The sequence below is a fragment of the Nicotiana tabacum genome, chromosome 20 (genome assembly GCF_000715075.1).
Source record: "Nicotiana tabacum cultivar K326 chromosome 20, ASM71507v2, whole genome shotgun sequence".
Lineage (NCBI taxonomy): Eukaryota > Viridiplantae > Streptophyta > Magnoliopsida > Solanales > Solanaceae > Nicotiana > Nicotiana tabacum.
The window spans coordinates 3,445,961-3,461,437 of NC_134099.1; the positions used below are offsets into that span (position 1 = coordinate 3,445,961).

Below are 15,477 nucleotides of genomic sequence, written 5' to 3' on the forward strand. Positions count from 1 at the left end.
TCATCGGTAATAATGCCCCCAGACCATCATAGGTCATAACAAATCATTCCCCGAGATAGTCCACCTTGTCTCGCCATGTGCGCAACAATAAAGTAAATGCCCATCTTGTCTTGCCGCACGTGAATAATAATATTCTCACCTTGTCTCGCCACATGCACAAACCCACATATATAGCCCGCCTTGTCACGCCGCATGTGCTAATATCAATAATAGCAATAACCGTGTGAACATCCCGACGATCCTCTCAACAATATCACGTATGCCAATAACATAACAACACAATATAAGGTCTTTCACCAAATGTGCCCATATGCCACAACCTTTCCTCAAAACAATTTCAATATCACAACCACGCATAGCCCTTGGCTCAACAACACCGAGTATAGCAACAACAACAATAATAGGAGAGTATGACAAGTAAATCAACATAAGAACTACAGAACACAAAGAAACGAAAGAATGATCTCACAATGAAAGACACCACAAGTAATAATGGTTTCAACAAGAATAGCTCAACAAGGAGAGAGATAATGTGTAGCAATGATTCCACATAAGTACAACTCGACAATATGAGAGATAGCATGAATAAAAGATTCCAAATAAGGATAAGTCAACAATGAAAGGGATAACAACAACTTCAATTAAGATTAAGCAATTACGAGAAAGACAACAATAACTTCAATATAGGTTATGCAGTTACGGAAAAGATAGCAATAACTTCAATTAAGGTTAAGCAATTACGGAAATGATAACAATAACTTCAATTAAGGTTAAGAAATTAATTAAAAGATAATAATAACTTCAATTAAGGTTAAGCAATTACGAAAAAGAGAGCATGTCAATAAAAGAGGCGACAACTTCAATTAAGGCACATAAGAGTTTATTGGCAACAAGGATAGAACATAAATCAATCAACTCCAAATAAGACACGTAAGGGTGAATTTAGTAAGTGGAGGATTTAATATGATAAGACAACTTCATTTTTAATGAACATAAGAATCTAAGAGCCCTAAAAAGTCAAATTTCTATAAATAAGCCTGAGTACGTGCTCGTCACCTCGCGTACACGACCTTCACATAATTCAATTAGCACAAATGACTCAAATCCTTAGGGGTAGTCCCCCCCACAAAGTTAGACAAGATGCTTACCTCAAAGAAGCTAGACCGATACTCTAAAATGATCTTCTCGTGTGAAATAATCTTTGGACGACTCATATCTAGCCAAAATAACTTAACATCATAAATAAAAATAATAGGAAATAATTCCGGATAATAAAGCTTCGATATTGAACGAGAAACAAAAGTCAACTCAAAATGTCAACCCCTGGCTCGTGTATCGGAACGTGACCACAAGTTCTTCAAAGACCACAAAATCAAAAAGATTCTATCGACCACTTATCACCCAAGTGCGAACGGTCAAGCGGAGTCAACAAATAAAACTATACCGAAGAATCTGAAGAAGATATTGACCGACTCAAAACGGAAGTGGAAAGAAATTTTGCCCGAGGTCCTATAGGCATATAGAACAACTTCGAGGTCGAGTACTCGTGAAACACCATTCTCCCTAGTTTTCACGACCCAAATCCGTAATAGGTCGCCATTGCACCTAAGCTTCCGTTAGGCAAGCCCACAAGTGAAATTACTATTTATTTGCCCCTTCTAAACATTTTTAAAATAGAAGTTTCCTTTTTAAAAAACAGTTTAAACTAGATTTCATGCAACTGTAACATCTCTTTGAAACAAAATACCATCATGATAAGAACATCCATAGTGGTGAAAGAAATGATAAATACAGCAGTACATAAATGCTAAAGATCCCCTAAAATCCGGTATCACAAGTGCAAGAGCGATCTAGGGAATATACAAAACTACTACAACTACTGTCTAAAAATGATAGACAGAATAGTAAATAAGGTAGAGGGAAACTCAGGTGTTGCGGATCGTAGCAAGGCAAGCAGCTTACCAATAAGTCTTTGTAAATGCATCTACGCGCTCGCGTGACCGCTGGTAGTACCTGTCTCAGTACCTGCACATCAGTGTAGAAGTGTAGTGTGAGTACGGGAAATAACGCGTACCCAGTAAGTATCTAGTCTAACTTCGAAGAAGTAGTGACGAGGAGTCGACTTAACACTTACTAGAGGTCAAATAATAGTAATACAAGTGCATAAAGTAGACATGTGAGTATACAACAAGTATCAATGAAACAAATAAGAGTAACTACAATAAATAAAATCAGGAGTCTGTTTCAATTACTGGCCATGAAGGCGCTAACTCAATTATACCTAAACCAGAATCTGTCATCGTTCCTACTCTCCGAGAAGTGAGGGGACTATTTGTGTACGGGTAAAATCAAAAATAAAGTTACCCCCAATTCCCCGATGAAGAAAAGAGGAATAGTGTGATTCGACGCTGGATCAGGTAAGGTCGAGGGTGCCCACAGATTGGAGTTTGGGGGGATGAATGATACATCGGGAATCGAGCATGGCCAAACATGGAAAAAATAAAGCTCGAGTGAAACAAAGAATTGAGGTTAAAGGAAACATGTTAAAGAAGACAACGAGGAGCTAGAATATCCGCCATTAGCCAGATATTATGGCGCGGATCACTCCCGATATTAACTGGGGATGGTGATTTATTGGGAAAAAAAGAAAGGAAAAGGATTTTACCTCATTTAGACTTGTAATAGGGTAGAAACTACCCTAATATATAAAGGGGAGAACCTTTTCATTTTTCGGTCACTGTTGGCACATATATCAAAGTTTACATTTGTCTTTTAGCAATTGTTTAAGTGTTCTTCAAGTTGTTCATTAATTCAGTCACAACCGAGCTCTAGTCCGAGAGCTCGATCGGGACCGATTATTGGCATTCAAACCTAACGCTAGGCTTAATCACTTCGTCACATTTGGTTTGATCGTTTTATTTTCCTGTAATTTAATTATTTGTTGTTCTTTGACCATTCATGTTAGATTAAACCACATATTTTTTAAATCGCGTACAAATTTAATTGTATTACTCATTTTAAGGGTAAATAAAATTAATACTAGATAATTCATGTTTTGTATAACCATCTGATATCCGTATGACCAATTAAAACCACTTGCTATCAAAGGTTCCTCTATTCTCGAGGTACGAATCGGAGACCTCTAATTATGAAGATAGAAAGATCTCATTCATTCCATGACACCCTTCCACTATTAGAAATTCGGACAAAATCGTCCAAAAAACTGATCAAAGTTGGCCGGTTATGGCTAATAACCGTCCAAAATACGACCATTTACGTGTGGACTCTATTTTGAAGGTCGGAAGGGCATACCGACCAACTTTGGTCGATCAATTAAATTCAAAAAAAAAATATTGCAGGAAAAACCGACCAAAGTTGGTCGGTATTTTAATTATGTAATAAAAAATGCACCATCTGGGAATCAAACCGGAGTCTGTACTACGACAGGATACTATTCTACCACTAGACCATTGGTGCATTTTGTTTTAAGGCTATCTTTTATTTCATTTATACTCTTTAGTTGTATTTTCGCACGAAAATAACTGACCAAAGTTGGTCGATTTTATTAAAAAAGTAATTACCGACCGAAGTTGGTCGGTTTTTTAAAATGACCGGCCGAATTAGCTGACCAATTTTGGTCATTTTTTTAATATTAATTTTAATTTATTTTAAATGAAAAATCAACCAAAGTTGGTCGGTTTCTTGAAAAATAATTTTCGCGGGACTCAAAAATAGTTTTCCGCATTTTTGCACTAAAGAAAACTGACCAATGTTGGTCGGTTTTCGTAAAAAAAAATTAAAAATTAAAATACTTTGAAAAACCGACCTACTTTGGTCGGTTTTTTGACTGTTTTTTGACCGATCAAAAATGATCGGTCGATCTTTGCCGAATTTTTAGTAGTGTTCGGTGATGAACGACATATTCTTGCATCTTTTTGTATCCTTTGTTAAAATTTCAAACTCAGCCATCGGGGGAGCTAGAAATTAAGTTGCGGGTTCGACCACACCCAATAACTTTAATACAATCTTTATATAGATCTTAGAAAACTTATTTAATATATATAAATTATTAATTTAGAAATAGTAATTTAAAAAGACGATAATCTTGAACTCATAACTTCAAATCCTTACTCCGCCACTTCTTTGTCCAAAAAAAAAAAGGCGTGCCTTCCCATAAATTCTCGAATGAGGATGTGAAAATATCACCAAGGGAATAGGGTACGTATAATCATATTACAATCTACTAAGAGTACTACTGGTACGAGGTCTGAGTTTGATAAATATTTAAAGTTAGTCAATCGGAATATACAGACTTGTCATTTCCAAGAACTCAATGCCAAACAATTAGAAGGCTTTAAAGTTTAAAGTATTCTCAATTTGGACCAAGCTTAATCAATGGCGTGTAATGGTCCCACTTACTTGATATATCAAATAAAGGAGGACCCACCAAGATATTATCAATCCTTTATTGCCACGTGTCCCTTTAATGTGCACACTAACCTTATTTTCTACAATCATCAAATGGGCATTGAATTGATTGCTTTAGCAATAAGGGTTCAGTAATTTTCAAACCAAAAAAGGCAGTACGATAAACAAAGTATTTCATGTTGACGTAGAGTTTGAAAAAGTGAAGCACCTAAAAAGATATGATATAAGTAACCTATTATAATATAATTATTATAAGTGACTGATTCCATGGTTCGAACTCGTAACTATAAGCTTCTATCGTTACTCCAATGCTTCTTCAAATAATTTTATAGCCAGCAAGAAAATAAGTTACATGCATACGTAGTGTAAAAAAGTTTACAATCAATCCAATTTAATAAGATATTATGTGATATTTATTGCATCATATCTGTATAAATAGGGGCGGATCTACCTTGAGAATTCGGGATGGTACGGCACCCGCCTCCTTCGGCTAAATTTTTTAATATATAAGTATATATCTAGGCAAAAACATATATGTAGTTGAAGTGTCATCCACAATTCACAAATGTGATGCGGGTGCCCCCGAAGATAAATTAATCTAGTAAAACAAACAATTTGTACTAGTTAAGCTATTCTTTAAGCAAATTTTATAATTGGAGGTGTTCATTTAGTAATTTTTTTGTCGGGCAATTTCCTTCCACAATAGAATTTAGATTAAGCTTGAAAAAGGATTAACTAGACAATATTAAACTTATTTGTCTATCTTTGTGAATAGAAGGCTTAATCAACTAATCGGAAGTAACAAAACTTTTTATTGAGCCGACTTGCCGGTCTGTGTGGATAGAGGTCGGTATACTTTTTACCTAAAGAGTGGCACCCGCAACCTTTAAATCTAGGATCCGTTAAGGAATTTCATTTTCATACCTGTTATTGTATAATCAGTATATAATCTAACTATATCGGCCAGAAAAAGTAAATAGTAAATTCAGCCGACTATTTGTGTAAGATTCATAAAAATTATACTCTATCAGTACACATAAGTTTAAAAAAAAAAAATAGTACTCTTATATTTCTCTCGTATGTTAGGTATTCTATCATATAAAGACATTCAGAATTTGCCAACTTTTCATTGCAGATAATGAATTCAAATATGGAACTCGTAAACCAAGAAGTTGAAAATTTAAGCTCAAATATTCAACTAGGGGATTTGGCTTTGTCAAATGAAGGTTTTTCTATTCATCATCAAAGAATTCATCATATTGATCATGATCAAATTCCCATGATTATGGCTTTCAATAATGATATGAATTTGTCAAGCAATATTAGTAATTCCCAAAATGTTTATGATCCAGTAGGAGCTCAATTCTTTACATTGGGAGGTCCAACTTATGGCATAAATTCAATCCCAGAATCAGATTTTTTGATGAATAATATTTCAACTCCTGCACCTCCAGTGTCAATTGGAAACGGAAAAGTCAATGGAAATTATGTACTTTTCTTTTCCTTTGATCTGTTCACTTTCTTCATCGTTTCAGTATTCTTTTGTAGTCATTGTATTTAGTTTTCTTGTTGCTGGTCCTATGTATAGAACCAATTTCTGGATTGAGCACAGTATGAAAAGATCTTTTAGATGCATACATATATTCTTCCGGGGATGATTGGGGCGTGGACATAATGGTCTTTATGATACAATCGATAATTCGTTTCATTTTAATTCACTTAGGTTTTGCTCTATAGCTTCTCTAGTTCTCTTAGCTATCGTTACATATTTTTTACTCGTGGAAAGTGGAAAGGCAGAAGCATCGGATACCATAACTGCAAAACACAGGACAGATGTTGGGTTGGGTATATGAGGAAGCAATCCTTTGACCCTAGTAACGTGTTTTAAAGTCATACAGGTCTAGGCAAAAAACGAACAATATTACTAGTTAATTGGCGGGGCCGTTCCATATGTTTCATCTTTTTCCCTTTTTTTTCCTTCACAAGATTTCATGTTTATTTGAATTTGATATGTGGGATTGGATTCTTTATAGCAGAATTGTGGTGGGAAAAAGAGAAAAAGAAAGAACGATAGAGAAGCTGATAAACCAAGAGAAGTTGTTCATGTTAGAGCAAAGAGAGGTCAAGCAACAGATAGCCACAGTTTAGCTGAAAGGGTAAATATTTTTCATGCATATTGTTAATAAAATTTATAACTTCTATAATTTAAAAAAAAAAATTCAAAATTAGATTTAATATATTAATCTTAATTTATTTGCACTTTGTGACTTAGCTACGACGTGAGAAGATAAATGAAAAATTGAGATCCTTGCAAGAATTGGTTCCTGGATGTTATAAGGTACGTAAAACAATCCATCTTCTTCTTCTTTTTTAATTTAAAAAAGAATTCTGAAATCCTTAAATTTTAATGAGTTATAGTAATATTATTTGATAATTCTAGAAGAAAATTAAAGTTCTAAGATGTTTTAATTGCCATATAATTATGAGTTCTATAACTTAAGTAATATATGGTTGCAGACAATGGGAATGGCAGTGATGTTGGATGTAATAATCAATTATGTTAGATCATTACAAAATCAAATTGATGTAAGTCACAAGATGATCAAAATCTTCTTATTATTATATGGTGCCAAAACTCCAAAATAAATCAGTTAACCTGTTTTCTAATTATATTAATGTATCCATAATTATTTTCCTTTTAGTTTCTTTCCTTGAAACTGTCAGCAGCAAGCTTGTTTTATGACTTCAACTCATCAGAAATGGAAGCTATGGACTCAATGCAGCAGGTGCATCTTCTATATTTGGTGATAGATTTTCTATTTTTCTCATTTTTTTCCTATTAGTATTTGTTGGTGTTGTGTGATAGTTTTATCTAAAAGTTTAAACACAATGCCTCATCACGTGGGGTTGATAATGGGTGGCAGTGAGACTCGAACTCAAGACATATGCCTGCTCTGATATTAGAGTTGTGTGACCATCTCATCAAAAAGTTTAAACTGTTAGAAAAAGTGCACTTTTAATTATTTAATTATGTCTTCAACATTTTTTTAATTATTGATCGATATATTCGGCTTGTGAAAAGCACAAGTCTATCAATTATGAAAAGATAAATTTTCTTGAAATTTAAGCTACTTTATCTTTTGAAAATATCCTTGACATATTTCCACCAATTGATTTTTGTAGGGAAAAAATGTTTATGAAGCACAAGGGATGGGAAAGATTGATGGCGAGGGGTATGGTGGATTTCCTCATTTTCAACCATCTTGGCCGTCTCTTTGATCGTACATAAGAAATCTCCCTAAGAAAATATACTCTGAAAAAGTTCCAATAATACCGCAATTATATTTTGAACTCCCATATGGTTAAATTCTGCACTTTCACATAAAAGTATAGGTTCTTTGTATTTAATTTGTTTTTGTTCTGTTTAACTCTAACTTTGGTTGCTCATCAATGAGTTAGTAGCTGGCAACGATATTTGACGCATCTATTAGCTGAAAAGGCCTAAAGTCGGGCTCTTTCTTCTTGTATCATGCATATTGTAAGTTTTATGCATTGATATATAGATACAAAAGATATTTACACAATCGCATCACTTATAAGGTAACTACAACAATAAATTTTTATAATAAATATGGTAAATTAATAATTTAATAAAAATAATAATTTTATTATAATAGGTTAAATTCTATTGATGATGTAAAGGGTTTTTACCGTCTAAGATAATGCGGTCATATAAAATAGAAGTAAGAATTAGTCAGTCCGCGTGACATTTCGATCAATTAAGGTTCAATCGTAATGTCATGGGCGGCTTTTCAGCCATGCCCCATATGATCCCTTGGACGCGTCCCATGGCGTCCTAGCAAGCCCCCCAACGCCTAGCGCTATGGACGGCCCCAGGGTCTTGGCTGAGCCAAATGACAAGCGTGCATGCGCCTCTATCGCCCCACCGATAGCCCTCGCCAGCGCCAAGACGCAGGCAGATGCTAACAGTGCCACGCGTGCAGACAACGCCGTGCGCGCAGACCATTTTCTACCTTGTAGAAAACTAAGTCCTTTTTATTATAAATATAGAGTAGTTTTATTTCATGTACTTCCCTTATGTTCCTCTAGCTTAGTTAGGTCAAGTCCTGTAACTTTGGTTTATTTTTTTAAGCATCATTAAGGGGGATAAAGCAATCAAACTTTTTAACAAGCAAGCAATTCTCTGTAATGGTGTCTCTCCCCCTCGACACTGTGTTGCCTTTATGCAATAGCTTTCATTAATGCAATCAAGCTTTCTTTTATTCTCAATTCTCTTTTCTGTTCTCTCAATTGTTCTTGACACTGGTTTTCCCGTACGACACTGGCAATCTAGTTTAACGTACGGAGGGGACTTTAGTTGGCGGATAGTAACTACACAGGTATCGGTTGCTTAGCCTTACGTCGCCCTTCCAAGGAATCTCAGGTGAGATGCCGTATAACAGTTGGTATCAGAGCCTAGGCTCGACATCGGGCGAGGGAACACATTGCCATTACACCATTTTTTCTGACCATGGTGAATCATGGGGATCACATCGCGGCCCTTAAAGAGACGGTTGACGTATTACGACCCATCGTGGATATTGTGCCTGATTTAAGAACCAACCTAGTGCAAATGTGGGACGACCTGGACCACAGGATACGACAGGCCGAAGGTGACATTGCGAACATCAGCCGCGATTTTGAAGGAGACCGACAAATGGCAGCCACAGAGGCTTTGGTAAATTCGAGGGCCTCCAACAGGAGCATGCCGAGGATTTAGCCTACATGGCTTAAGAGGCATATAAGGTGACTTCCATAAATCAAACTATAAATAACTTGACAGGAAAACTAATGTTGTCAATGCTGCACTATAAGGCCTGCTTCGAGGAGGCGGAAACCAAATCGGGTGTGCTGCGAACCTCGCCCTCATGGCACAAAAATTGAAAGTTCCTAAGCCAAAGTCATGCAGTAGAGCTCGGAATACCACAGAAGTGAAAAACTTCATCTTCGACATCAAACATTACTTCGATGCCGTGGTACTGTTGGGGGCCTAGAAGAAGCTAAGAAGGTAGCAACTGCTGCCATGTATCTTCTGGGTGATGCTAAACTCTGGTGGCAGGTGAAATACAAAGCCATCAGAGCCGGTGAAGATACTCTCGAGACATGGGCAGAACTGAAGACAACCATATGCCTACAATTATTCCCCGAAAATGTTGAGTACAATGCATAGAGAAAGCTATGGGAGCTCCGCAAGACCAAATCAGTGCGAGATTACGTGCGAGAATTCTCCTCGCTCATGCTGAACATACGAGACGTAGGGGACAAAGACAAACTCTTCACATTCCTAGAAGGGTTGAAAACTTATGCCCGTATGGAGCTGCAAAGACAAAGGGTAGACACTTTACCCAAGGCGATTCAAGCAGCGGAGCGCCTTGGGGACTATCAAGTGGAAGCTCAGAAGGATAGTCCTCAACTACCTGTCCAAAGGGGGCCAGCCTAGCACTGGTGGCCCTAGCAGAAGTGGAGGAGACTAGAGTGTAACCAAATGTAAGGCTCCCTACTCATGTAGTAATAGGGTTGAATCTAACAACAACAACGAGAGAGTAAACCCCCTTCAAGATGTCATCATTGCGGCGGGCCACACTGGAATAATGAATGCCCATATGCACAGGTGAACGCCCATCAAAATGTTGATGATAGGACAGATGATGACACAGATGACGCTGACAAGACCGAACCAGTAGGTGCCTTCAATGCAATTGTTGGCTCTATTTCTGAGGCCTGAGCGGGAACCAGTAATGGTATTCGTAAGAAGAATGACCTGGGCCCAATCACCAAGAAAGGGAAGAAAAATGCGGATGAGAGGACTCATCTTAAACAAGAGAAGACCCTAATGTCCGTCGAGATGAAGGTAAATGGCAAGCCCATTCGGGCGATGATAGACACGGGCGCTACCCACAATTACCTAGCCTCGACTCAGGTGGAGCGCCTTGGTCTAGTTGTAGGAAAGGGCATAGGTCGTGTCAAGGCTATCAACTTACTGCCTCAACTAGTGAGGGGAATAGCCAAAAATGTACCAGTGAAGCTTGGGCCTTACGAAGGAAAATTTCAACCTATGCGTGGTGATCATAGATGACTTCGAGTTGATAGTTGAGTTGGAATTCCTGAGGCAAACCAGCACCATGCCCGTACCGGATGCCGACACTCTACTGATGATGGGAGCCGACATGCTACTGATGATGGGAGTAAACAGGGCCAAACCCTGCATTATCCCATGCATGCCCATAAAGATAGCCGCAGAGAACATCTCGGCCTTGCAGTTGAAGAAGGGAGTCAAAAGACATGAACCTATGTTCCTGGCTACCCTCTGTATTGAAGATATAGAACGTTTCTCAGGTCCCATCCCTGCACACGTAAAAGAGATGCTACTGGAGTTTGAAGACGTCATGCCACATGACATGCCAAATCGATTCTCGCCTAAGCGCACTATGGACCATGAGATTGAGTTAGTGTTGGGCGAGAAGCCACCCGCCCGGCCGCCTTACAGAATGTCACAACCCGAGCTCGCTGAGCTTCAGAGATAGTTGGTGAAAATGCTAGACACGAGAATCATTGTGCCCTCCAAGTCCTCTTATGGGTCCCCTATGCTATTCCAAAAGAAACAAGATGGCACCCTACGACTCTGTATGGATTATCAGACCCTAAATAAAATCACCGTGAATAACTTGTATATTGTACCGCTCATTGCTGACTTGTTCGATAGATTGGGTGGTGCTAATATGTTCACCAAAATATACCTGAAGACAAGTTACTGGCAAGTCCGAATTGCAGAGGGTGATGAACACAAGACGACCTGTGTTACAAGATATGGGTCGTACAAATTCCTGGTCATGCCATTCAGATTGACGAATGCTCTAGGCACATTTTGCACATTGATGAACCAAGTATTCTGAGAGTACATTGACGAGTTCGTAGTGGTCTACTTGGCCGAGATTGTGATACATATCAAAACATTGGAGGAACTCCTTGAGCACCTGCGGAAGGTCCTAGCCCGACTGCGAGAGCACGAACTATATATGAAGTTGTCCAAGTGCACATTCTCCCAAAAGCAGATTGACTTCCTCAGACATGTCATTGAGGAAAGGCGGATAAATATGGACCAATAGAAGATTCAGGCTGTCACAGATTGGCCTCCACCTAAGGATATCCACTCCTTGAGGGCTTTCCTTGGCCTATGCAACTTTTATCGGTGATTTGTGAAGAATTACTCTCTCATTGCATTGTCGTTGACAGAACTCCTAAAGAAAGTCACGCATTGGGATTGGATCCCAAGCATGTGGAGGCCTTCAACGCATTGAAAACAGCTATGTCTAGTAGCCCTATCTTGGCCTTTCCTGATTTACCCAAGCCATTCGAAGTACAAACGGATGCCTCTGACTATGCTCTAGGTGGAGTCTTGTCACAAGAGGGGCATCCAGTTGTGTACGAGAGCCAGAATGACACTATACCGCTCACGCAAAAAAATTATTGGTTGTCGTCCATTGTTTACGCCTTTGAAGGCACTGTTTGTTGGGAACCTCGTTCGTGGTCTAGACAGACAACACAATGATTAGCCATTTCATGAGCCAACAAAAGTTGAATGGCTATCAGGCCAGGTGGTAGGAACTCTTAGCGGAATTTTACTTCAACTTAGAGTTCCGAAGTGGGAAGACAAACCAGGTTGCTGATGCGCTCAGTCGGAGGGCCGACCTAGCATCAGTGTGCCTACTCACCACCCTAAAGAGGAGCGAGGTAGCAACCACCATAAAATACCAGATACAGGATCTACTCATCAAGGATCTTGTTGCACAATATTTGGTTGATCTGGTAGGACAGGGCAAGACTCGCTAGTTCTACATGGAAGATGGATTCCTGAAAGTGAAAGGGAACCGACTTTATGTTCCTAAAAGAGGAGATCTGCACAGGACTCTTCTGATGGAATGCCATGATACTTTATGGGCTGGTCATCCTGATGAAGAACGCACCATGGCATTACTTCGTTGTGTATATTATTGGCCTCAAATGGCTAATGACGTTGCTCAGTATGTGAAGACTTATCTAGTATGCCAGAAGGCAAGTCGGACCGCTTGACACAAGCGGGAATCTTGGAACCACCTGTCCCGAAGAGACCTTGGGAAAGTTTTTTCCCTTTATTTCATCACTGGATTTCCCAAGGTTGGAGATTTCACAACTATCTTGGTTGTGATGGATCGGTTTTTCAAGTATGCTACATTTATAGCAGCCCTACAATATATATCAACAGAAGATACAACTCGACTCTTCTTCTCTCATGTCGTCAAATATTGGGGCATACCGAAAGACATCATTAGTAATCGCAACTCACGCTTCACTAGCAATTTTTGGACCCAACTCTTTAAGTGTCTCAAGTCATAAGTGAGTCACAACTCAAGTTTCCATCAGCAATCTGATGGCCAAACAGGGCAGTTCAATAGTATGCTGGAGGAATATCTCCGCTACTTTGTAACCAAATCGCAGAAGAACTGGGTGAAGCTTCTGGATGCTACTCAACTGTGTTTCAATTCATAAAAAGATCTAGTACAAACAAAAGCGCTTTTGAAATTGTTATCGGACAACAACCACTACTCCCACACACTGTGAATGCACCAAACATGTCAAAATCTCCTCGAGCTGCTAGCTTCTCAAAACAATGGAAGCGAAATTTGGAGAAAGTGCGGAGCTATCTTGTCAAATCCTAAAAGCAGATGAATAAGCATGCTGATCAAAATCATCGATTTGTTGAATACCAAGTAGGAGATAGAGTGATGGTCAAAATCCCAAAGCGATACTTGTGTGCAGGGGTCCATGACCCTCGCCTATTGCAAAAATACATTGGACCCTTGTCCATTGAAATACGCACTGGGAAAGTTACATACCAGGTGGATACCCCAGCCTGGTGGAAAATCTATTCCGTCTTCCATGTCAGTCTTTTGAAACCTTTTTGGGAAGACATGGAAGATCCTTCACGGAGACAACTCACAAAACCTAGTATTCGAGGCCCCAATTCAACTGGGAAAAAACGTGTTGAAGCTATTCTCGATGATCGAGTGATTAACGCCTCAAGGAATCGAGTGATTAACACCTCAAGGAAAGATCACCAAGAGTTTTAGGTGAAATGGCAGGACTGTGATGTAGATGAGAATACTTGGGAGAGAGGAGCAAACCTCAAAGCCTACAAGAGCCTAATTGATTATTATCTTGCAAGTAAGGCGTCGAGGATGTCGCCAACTCAGGTGGGGGAGAATGTCATGGGAGGCTTTACAGTCATGCCCCATGACCCCTTGAACGCACCCCATGGCGTCCTAGCAAGCCCCCCAACGCCTAGCGCCATGGACGGCCCCGTGGTCATGGCTGAGCTAAGTGACAAGCGCACATGTGCCTCTGTCGCCCCACCGATAGCCCTCGCCAGCGCCCAGCCGCAAGAAGATGCCAACAGTGCTGTGCGCGCAAACAACGCCGCCTTGCGCAGGCCATAATGCCAAAGTCAATGTTGCTGACAACTGACCTGTTTCTACCTTGTAGAAAACTAAGTCTTTTTCATTGTAAATATAGAGTAGTTTTATTTCATGTACTTCCCTTATGTTCCTCTATCTTAGTTAGGTCAAGTCCTGTAACTTTGGTTTATTTTTTTAAGCATTATTAGGGGGATCAAGCAATCAAACTTTCTAGCAAGCAAACAATTCTCTGTACTGGTGTCTCTCCTCGTCGACACCGTATTGCCTTTCTGTCATAACTTTCATTAATGCAATCTAGCTTTTTTTCATTCTCAATTCTCTTTTATGTTCTCTCAATTGCTCTTGACATTGATTTTTCCGTAGGGCAATAAAAATCTAGTCTAGCGTACGGAGAGGAACTCAATTAGCGGATAGTAACTACACGGACATCAGTTGCTAAACCTTATGTCACCCTTCCAAGAAATGTCGGGAAGGAGTCGTTTAACAGTAAAAATGTACACTGTTTCAGAAAAGAATCTAATCTTTAGTACATGAATGTCCAAACGCTAAGATCCTTATCAGAAAGTCAAAATGTCAAATCCCTTTCACACAACAATGAAAGTGAACCATGACAATCCTAATCTCTTGTCAATTTACATGATAAAAGATAATGACATGAGTTGAGACAAGCGTAATCAGCGATATATTTATTGGGTCCCCCACATTGGGTCTTTTAAAGTTGGAAAAAATGAGAGAACATTATCAAAAATCAGACAATGACAAAGCGGCCTGTGATTGAGTGATAGATTGATCGACGACGGAACGAAGAACGAAACTTTACGACAACTTTTTCGTAAACATTCACTTGCATCACATCATCTTCGACCAACCTTCACCCGAGAAGCCCAAAAGATTATTCAATCACTCTGAGATTTGTTAAATGAAACAATATATAGATGTAGCGAAACGTCTAACATCCAATTTGCCAAGTGATGCCTAAATTGTCAAATGATAAAAGAACTTTTTATTTCTGTCCTCCCCTCGATCCGTTAACTACTTTATCTTAGGGTATACCCTTTTGTTGTACCTGATTTTTTAGCTAAGTTTTAAGGAGCACACCACAACACTAAAGCCATATGCTTTTGGATTGCAAGAGACTTGTGCTTGTTTATTTCAACTCCTAAAATTTATATTGCATTAAGCAACAAAACTTTTGTGATACACCGCGTATTTATCATAAAGTTATTTAGCTGTCTTTAGGAGAGGTAATATTAGTTGGTTTCTAACAGAAGAACTTAGGAAATAATCGAGGAAGGCTGCGAGAAACATACTGAAAAAGTGAATTGTTTTAACGGAAAAGGGCCAAATATGTCCCAGTACTATCAGAAAAGATTTAAATATATCTCTTGTTATACTTTGAGTTCAAATATATTCCTGTCATTATACTATTAGTTCAAATATACCCATTTCTATTAAGTTTGTCCAAAGTGGACATCCAAACTTACGTGGCACTGACATTTGATGGGGTAGATGCTACATGGCTTGCTACTTCAGTGCT

General features: G+C 38.8%; 1 protein-coding gene across 3 annotated transcripts; it reads left to right on the forward strand.

Annotated features, from left to right (window-relative positions):
• The first annotated feature begins 5,502 nt into the window (after positions 1–5,502).
• LOC107809722 (transcription factor BEE 3-like) lies at positions 5,503–7,900 on the forward strand. 3 transcript variants are annotated; one of them, XM_016634391.2, is made up of 7 exons: positions 5,503–5,654; positions 5,784–5,917; positions 6,462–6,584; positions 6,701–6,766; positions 6,946–7,014; positions 7,131–7,214; positions 7,612–7,900. In XM_016634391.2, exons 1-7 carry the CDS (start codon positions 5,567–5,569, stop codon positions 7,705–7,707), a joined length of 660 nt encoding a protein of 219 aa, XP_016489877.2. In that variant the 5' UTR covers positions 5,503–5,566; the 3' UTR covers positions 7,708–7,900. The 3 variants fall into 3 exon arrangements, with proteins under 3 accessions (XP_016489877.2, XP_016489873.2, XP_016489875.2); XM_016634387.2 differs by having other exon boundaries at positions 5,529–5,917; XM_016634389.2 differs by having other exon boundaries at positions 5,531–5,917; positions 6,465–6,584.
• The last annotated feature ends 7,577 nt before the right edge of the window (positions 7,901–15,477 follow it).

Coding starts and splice junctions, on each gene's coding strand:
- LOC107809722 (XM_016634387.2), top strand. CDS start 5,567: ATGAATTCAAATATGGAACTCGTAAACCAAGAAGTTGAAAATTTAAGC. Junction 7,015..7,130: donor CATTACAAAATCAAATTGAT/GTAAGTCACAAG, acceptor TTTTCCTTTTAG/TTTCTTTCCTTGAAACTGTC. Junction 7,215..7,611: donor CTATGGACTCAATGCAGCAG/GTGCATCTTCTA, acceptor TGATTTTTGTAG/GGAAAAAATGTTTATGAAGC.